We start from the raw sequence: 8,203 nt of genomic DNA, 5'->3' as shown, positions 1-8,203 counted from the left end.
CTAGTTATTTAATCTCTTGCTTGTTCTGGAAGAAGGTCTCAGTGCTACAGTCAACAAGCCAAGGAGACAGGATGGAAAACGTGACAGCTGGCTTAAACAAGAGGTACAAGGAAAGAAGAGGAGAGAAGGAAAAAAAAAAAAAAAGAATGCTTATTTTCCCAGGCACTAAAAACTGATAAAACGCATTTTAATTTTAATGTGCCAAATAAATTTACAAAGCCCTGTGCTGGTTTAAACCACAGATTGCTTCAAACGACATCTGGAAGTTTAAACAGCTGGAAGTTATGGCCTTTTGATACAGTAAAGGCCATTTACATCTGATTTACATTGAGGGCTTTAAATACTTGTCTTTCCCGTGGTTTCAGTAGAAGACATAGGAGGAGAAACTACTTGAAGTAAGACCAAAAGCAAACATGTAAACAGAAGCTATAAATTATCCACAACTAAATCAATAGTAATATGGTTATCTTTTTAGTTTGATTTCCCAGCACATACAGACCAATTCCCCAAGTACAGTACTGCACTTTGAGGAAAAAATGCTGAAATGCCACTGGACCAGCTGATTATTTCTTGATGAGTTCTGCAGTTTCAGAGGATATGGAAAAACAACTGAACTTCAGAACTGCTTAAATGTCCTGCTGGCTACACACATCCTAGGGTCTGAAAAAGGCCATTTCTATATTTTTTTGCATGTCTTGCATACCTTGGGACTCATAGATTTGACAAAGTAACACCAGCAAGGACAGCTTGGAGTAAAAGCACACCATGCACCAGTTTAGAGCTGGTGAAAGGTGTCAGATGAACCTTCTGGTACAACACAGCAGCTTCTAAGGGAATTCAGTCCTTAGCAACATCCGTTGTGACGGTTGTTGCTGGACTGAGGACTGAGTATTACTCCCCGGTGGCTACTGTGGAACTTGCTGGCTGGAAATGATGTTTAGGCACTACTAACTTGGAAGAAATTGGAACCAGCTTTGTAGAAGCAGAAGATGTTCTGTCAATGCTAATCCCCACAATCATCTAGTCCTTTGGAGTTTTTTTGTTTTGTTTTGTTTATAATGTTAGCCAGAAGCAGTGGGGCTAAATGCATTTTGAAATAGGAAGAAAGTCTGACCCACGTCACTCAAAAAGGACAGTGGTGTGGTTTGTCTTTTCTCTTTTTTTAATTGCAAAGGTTTGACCATCCTTTATTAAAATATGTTCTGCTTGCTTCCTCCCTGCCCCAAGCTAATATGCTCTATAGTGCTGCTCTACCCTAATACAACTCTTTTAGCTGCTGATTTTGGTAAGCATCTTGTTAATAGCCTGCTTGACATGGGTAGTGGAGCTCCGTCTCCGAGTCTTGCCCTGCACCATCTTGCGACGCCGTACCTCACGACACAGCTCATAGAAGGCCTCCATAATGTTGCCCTCTCCTGTGCAAGCAGAGCACTCATAAAATGCACACGCTAGTTCTGTGGCCAGCTTTTCACCTTCCTCTGTGCTGACCTGCCTGGAGTGATCCAGATCTGCTTTGTTCCCCACCAAGATCAGAGTGACATTCTTGGGTTTTTTAACTTCATCTAACAAGTTCTTAAGTGGCAGCACTTCCTCAAAGCTGCCTCTGTCCGTGATGTCGTAGACCAGGACGAAGCCTTCGCCCCACCGGACATGTCCTTCTTTCTGAATGGCATCCTCCTGTTTTGAAAAGACAGACACCAACGTTTAGAATTCAGTTTTGAGTAAAAGAATCTTGTCCTTTGAATAGATGCTGGCCCCCAATGCCTGCAAAGCCATATCCATGTCCTTGACTAGGTACTCTATGCACCTTTTTTATTGTGTAGCATTCTGTCAAGGTGTCAAGGGCTGCCTGTGGTCAATGGAGCAGGCAATCAGAAGGGGTCTCTTGAACTAGGACTGTTCAGTGTGAGCACCTGCCATATTTTCAAAGCAAGGAGGGCTGGCTGAGACAAAACCGCTCTACACTTTGGTGGCATTCATTTACTAGGTAACATTTACGTGGACACATGTGTAGGTCACCCAAGGCTCTGTTGAACTTCATTAAAGGACTGCATAAATAGACTGTGACTATGTGCGTAATAATAGCATGTGTTGGGCTGGCCCAGAATCAAGAAATGAGAACAAAACCATTTTAATGCTAGGGTAAATTCTGCCTTTGTTTGTTCTTCTCATATTTGAAAAATTATACAAGGATTCCTTATACAAGCGTACAGTGGGCTTGGCAGCAAGCTGACGGTGAGGAAAAGAGGCTGTCTGCTCAGTCTCCAGAAGTGGGGCATGCCTGACACCCATTACACAGCCATCACTCCCCTTTTCTACTGTCTCTCCCAGGCAAAATATACATAGCCACGTACCTGACCAGCTGTGTCCAGTATCTCCATGGAAACCACTTCATCATCAATGGTAGCTTGGTGACGATACGTAGACTCTAAATTAAGAACACATTGCAAAATTTATTAAAAGAGAGTGATGTTTTCTCTCTTATATATGGATACCTCAGCATAAGACGTGATATGACATATATTTAGTTTCACTACATTTCACTTATTACAGCTCTTCCAGCCAGTCTCAAGCCCTACTTCCTATAAATGAGAACGCAGATGGCAGAAGAGCTCTTTCTTTCAAATGTCTTGAACCTACAGCGGGCTGTACTTGTGGACACTGTACTCGGCAAGCCAGAAGGATACTCTCTTCAGATCTGCAAGGCTGCAGGAATACTTCATGCTCACTCATAGGAATATGAAAAAATATTCAAAAACTGCTTCTCTCAGAAGATCCAGCTCATAAGCTTGTTCCTGCTTAGTTTGAAATACGACAAGACTGAAGGTGGTATGGCTGAAGATCAGGGACCTGTTCAGGATAACCATTAAGCACAGGCCTTATACTGTGATAAAATTACAGAAGAGCTAGCTATTTTAGGAATGTCTCTTTGAAACACGCTGAAGTCATCACATTCCCCTGTCCTAGCAAGGGCTCAAGCACTGATTTCTCATTTCATGATTTATAAGAACTGCCAGTGGGTATTAAGCATTTACACTACGTTACAGGGAAAAGGAACCTGTTTACTGTGTCTGGGGTTCTGGAGGCAGGCAACTTATCAGAAACCTAATGCCAAAAGGAGTTGCTTTATCTTAATGAGTTGATACGTTACATTTGATAGCATTTGACCTAAAATTCGGAAAAGCATCTGTGCTAACATTCACATTTATTACTGCTGCTAGTTCACAGATGTTCTACATCAAAAGGCAAATACATATGTAGTAAAAATGTGGCCAGTGACTACAAATGTTTTGCACTGTCAGAGATGTGATTCTTCTATTTGGTGTATATCTCCTCAATGGGAATGAAGGATAAGTTAAAGGAAACATATTTCTTGAATTAGAACTTCCGAAAGGGTTTGTATTTTGTTGAAAGTCTTTTTTTTTTTAATCTATTTAAGAACATCACCTCTTATAGTCATGAATGTGCGAATGATGTAAGTGCTACAAGAACTTTAAATAGTAGAGCTGCATCTAGTAGGGGCAAATGGTCAATTTAATTAGGCAGATAGCAAACACTCTTGCTGCAGTATTTTGGGCTATATAGGCCAGGCTTGTATAGGCAGTACGATCCTTTTCTGTTCAGTATGGCAAGGCTGCTGAAGGAGGAAGGGTCCTACCTTTGTGATTCTGAGAATATATCTACAGAATAGAGTAAGAGAAAATTAAGTTTCTTGTTATTTTTCTTCCCTTCTCTATGTCCTCCTAGCTGTAATGATTTCTCCAGAGGAAGGTGGAAAAGCAGAAGCTCTAGGTTGGTGCAGAAGCTACAATGATGTGTCCTTAGAAAGTAATTAATTTCAGTACTGATTGTTAGGCTAGGACTCCTTGTGCAGTACTCTGTGCCTAAGATTGCTTAGGAATTTATCTCCCATTTTTTGGGGGGAGTGTGGTGTGAAGAAGGGATAGTTCTTTGAATCCATAATGTGATGTCGGCTCCTTAGTCACTTAGGCCTCGCAATACTTGCATGCTTTCAGCCATCTGTTCCTACTAAGCAAGCAGCTCTGGAGAATGAGTCCTGCCAATTTGGGGTACACTGTGTCCAGCAGTACTTGCACTGTATCCACCAAACGCCTTTAAGGAGGCAGGGTGTGGTAGACTGTTCTCTGTGAAACTGAGACTAAATCTCAAGAAATAGACTCAGACCTGCTGCAGAAAAGCAGCAAGAGTCTTAAAGGAACTTGAGTTATCAAGAAAGGATTTTGCATTGTTTTTTATAACTCCCTTTGCCTGACCACCTTAGGGTAGAATTTGGTCCTGGATGAGTAGTACTGACTTAGGTCAGATTAGTGTAAATATATCTTAGTGATAGTGTGTCTGTTCTTGTGGTTTGTAATGTGCTGTAGCTGGTAAATTTTAATGAGGAGTGTAAAAACAGCTGAATCTCTAAGAATTCTTGGTGTCTTTGCTGATGTGGGTTCTCCTGTAAGGGAACAGAAATATCCTAATAATCTGTTGATCCGAGTTACAGGCCCTGAAGTCTTGAATTCTAGTTAGGTGATGTTGAATGCCCTAAAGCCTTGAGATCCCATAGCACTTTACGTGTACAACGCCTTGCTTTGGCAGTTGTTAGTATAATTTTTCCTGTGCCCAGTTGCATTTTTTTTGACATTCAACCAGAGTGAAAATAGGTGACTTTAGATACTTGCTGGATCCCTGAAACAATCTACGGTGCAGGTATCTTTCTTCACTAGGTACCTTTGAATTCTATTAGAGCTGATGAAGTAAAATAGTGGATTTGGTCTGTCTGGTCTCTTTTCTCCCGGGAAGAATCACACAATAAAAGCAGTTAGACCTTGTGTTCATCAGATCAATTTTAGACCTCTAAAAGTCTTGTCCTTGCATTTTCATGGTCAAGTAGAAAGTGCAGGAGGGTACCACTGTGTGCTAGTGATCTTCCCAATATAAAATCCTGAGATTATGAACACCTTTTTGAGATTCAAAATATCTTCTTTTTTCAAATAAAACAATGCCAATATATTATATCTTCAATTATATAGCTAAAATCCCATAGATGGAAAATAAATGTCACAGTTGTGTTTTGCTAGTCATAGAACTGAACTAGCCTTAAAACAGAACTAGTGATCTGCTGTTGGCAGATAAAGTGTGCCTGATACCACTAGGAATGGGGAAATACAGTAGTTGTATTCAACTGTTAACCTTATTTCAATATGAGTAAGTAGATCTGACCCATTCTAGTTGGCCTTAGGGTGTAATAGGCTTCTGTTTGTATTCACAGTAACTGGATAAAGGTAGTGCTGAGTGTGTTGCTTTGACAGCTGACATCGTTGTTTTCAAGGTCCCACTTTGGTTATAATGCTGCAATCCCTTAGTAGTTCTGTTCTGCAAAACACTCTTGCTTCCTGCGAGTGTGTTTATACTCTGTCAAGAGTTGAAAGCAGTACTAGTCAATTTATTTTGCAATCTGAAATATATTGCCATAATAATTCATTAATGGAAACAATAAAATTTCCAAATTGACATACTTGGGGGAAAAAAAGTGCCTTTGACAAAATCTTTCTATATTTCTAATCATACTGCTCAAAAAGAATGCAAAAACAATTACTAAATTTATAGAGAGAGAATTTGTGTGCATCTGTGAACCACAGAGAATCTATTAATATAGATATTCAGTTAGAGTTGATCACCTCACTACGCTTATGCATATGCAGTAGAATTTTGGCCTGTAAGACTAAGATGGTCATTTATCAAACTTATTTGTACAGGACTATACTGATCTAATCAATAAATTTGTTCTGATTTTTTTTTTTCTAGAGGAAAAACTATTATCTGAGAAGTAATTGCTAGATCTTGGTCTCTATTCAGTGATGCAAAGATCTGACTCCAGTACCTCTTTATTTTGAAAAGGTAATACATAGCAGTGGTTTGGCATAGCCCTGGGAGAAACATTTACACAGTAATGGTTTACTGATTTTAGAAAAACACAGTAGGAGCAGATAAATCATTTAAGATGAAGAAACAACATATACCATTTTATATTTACGCTTACTTTTAACTAAATTTTACACTATGCAACGGCATGGTGTTTCACAGAATCACACAGACCCACAGAATGGCTGAGGTTGGAAGGGACCTCTAGAGATCATCTAGCCCAACCCCCCTGCTCCAGCAGGGTCACCTAGAGCACGTGGCACAGGGTGGCATCCAGGCGGGTTTGGAAGATCTGCAGGGAAGGAGACTCCACAACCTCTCTGGGCAGCCTGTGCCAGGGCTCTGTCACCTTCACAGGAAAGAAGTTCTTTTCTTCTTTTTCTTTTAAACACGTAGAGATGTAAACTTCACTTTCACCAGAATTTGGTTCATATTCATGAAAACAAAAGCTTAACCAGTAACTTTGGTCTCATGGTGGCTTTTGGACAGTTGGAACTGAAAACTTGCTAGAGATCCAGAAGTAGTAGTTTTGGTGTAATAATTACAGCTGAGTTTCCAGACCAAAACCAGCTACAGCTAATAGGACTGAACTTGTAAAATAGTCTTGTTCAGTGATGATGTAGGAGTATATTTAAAAAGCTAAATTTTCCCTTGATTATTCTTGATACAGGTTCTTGGTTCTCCTGCTCCACTACAAACTCCCTGCTCATGTAGACTCTAACCATCTCTGACTTGCATCAGAAAGACACCTGGTGCTATCGCATTTGAGAAAAGTGATTTTTACAGCCTTTTTGGAAAACAATTTACCTCCATTTTACTAAACCTAGTGTTGTCTCATTTTGTCCTCCAGAGCCTTGACTCAGTCTGCCTTTGTGAAACCTGTCCCCTGCTGCATTTTCCTGTTGCTACAGGGCTGCTATCACCTGCTATACATCCCTGGTAACCAGAATAAACATTCCTAACTGCCTAGGTCCTTCCTGCTTTCTTCTGTCCTCCACTATTAGCTCTACTAAAAATTCAGCTGCCTGTATTTTTATTCCCTGCATCTAGCTGTTACTTCTTCCATCCGTTATGTAGCTTATAGGAGGCCTTTTATTCTGAATTTACAGGAATCACAGCTCAGCCCTTGTCATTTAGGACATACTTTTAATGCTAATGCACTTTCTTCCATGTTGAGTATACCCATGTTTCTCTTATCTGATGTTGCGGATCCAAAAATATGCAAAACTAGGTTACTCTCTGTATATTAATAATATTATCAGGTAATGATATGCATTGCTAATGCTAACATTTCCATGTGTAATATAATAAAAGTCACCAAAAGAAAATCACAGAGAGACGTGGTTTTAGAGAGTCTACGTGATTCTGACAGCTCTAATAATTGGACTTGGCTTTCCAATGTCTTAAGTGTTTCTGCAAGTGTAACCCCAAGAGTCAGGAAATACAGAAGGAAAAGTTCCAGGAGGTTTTACAGTGCCCGCGATATACTTTACACTGTAAGATTATCACAATGCACAAAGATTAATGTCAAGGCACAAAACACAAAATGCATATAACCCAAAATGCCCAAGGTGTTTGTTTGCACTGATATTTAATTCAGCTCTGGAGAGTTCTGCACTTCACATGCAGCCTGCCTTTGTGAATGTTGCTTTTGGAATGGAAAGGGTGATGTGCACTGGAATTTCTCTTCTAATTTTGCTTTCAGCTTTTTGGTCTCTTACGAGGCTCCATTTGCTGCCATTGGAGCTGTAAGTGCAGTACAGCCGTCATTCTCAAAACCTCATGTTAGAGCTGAGAGCAAGAAAAGTCACTGCAGCTGCATGTCCTAGCAGTTCAGATTCATCATGCTTTCCTCTTGTCAGTTAAGCAGCAAGGAAAATAAATTACCAGTGCTTAATAGCCTTACTAAGAAGTTCTTGCCTTGGTATGAAAGGATCTGTTCCATCCCCAGAACTTGTTCTTTGGGTAAAGTAAGAAGGGGGGATATAAAACTAACCTGCGGGAGACATAAAAAACATGCTGATAGGAGAGCAGGCTTTTCTTTGCTTTGGTACTTGGAATGAATAAATATTTCAATAAACAAAATAATTTGTCCTGAAATCCTAGAACACAGAGTATTCTTGGAGAAAACAGAGTAATGGAAAACTTGTCTGGTTGCTGGTTTTTGCTGCATTTTTTAAGGCATTTTGGGGGGGGAAGGAGGGGGAGGGGGCAACCATGCAGTGAGGATGGTGAAGTTTCTTTCCTGTTTCTAGAGGCTCTGTCCTTACCC

The 8,203-nt window shown here is 40.1% G+C and overlaps 1 protein-coding gene across 1 annotated transcript in view; it reads right to left on the bottom strand.

Moving 5' to 3' along the window:
- Positions 1-883: 883 nt before the first annotated feature.
- The window catches only part of RERG (RAS like estrogen regulated growth inhibitor), a 90,462-nt gene continuing 83,142 nt past the window's right edge, over positions 884-8,203 (bottom strand). The window contains exons 3-4 of the mRNA XM_088528452.1: positions 2,355-2,428; positions 884-1,677 (exon numbers count right to left, since the gene is read on the bottom strand). Of these exons, the coding sequence (XP_088384578.1) occupies positions 1,270-1,677; positions 2,355-2,428 (482 nt within the window). The 3' untranslated portion in view covers positions 884-1,269. The remainder of the gene's footprint in view (positions 1,678-2,354; positions 2,429-8,203) is intronic.

The sequence above is a fragment of the Tinamus guttatus genome, unplaced genomic scaffold (genome assembly GCF_059628265.1).
Source record: "Tinamus guttatus ecotype Peru unplaced genomic scaffold, ASM5962826v1 Tinamus_guttatus_pri_ptg000308l, whole genome shotgun sequence".
NCBI classification, from domain to species: Eukaryota; Metazoa; Chordata; class Aves; order Tinamiformes; family Tinamidae; genus Tinamus; species Tinamus guttatus.
The sequence above is the reverse complement of the archived record's forward strand: the minus strand, read 5'-3'. Positions and strand labels throughout refer to the sequence as shown.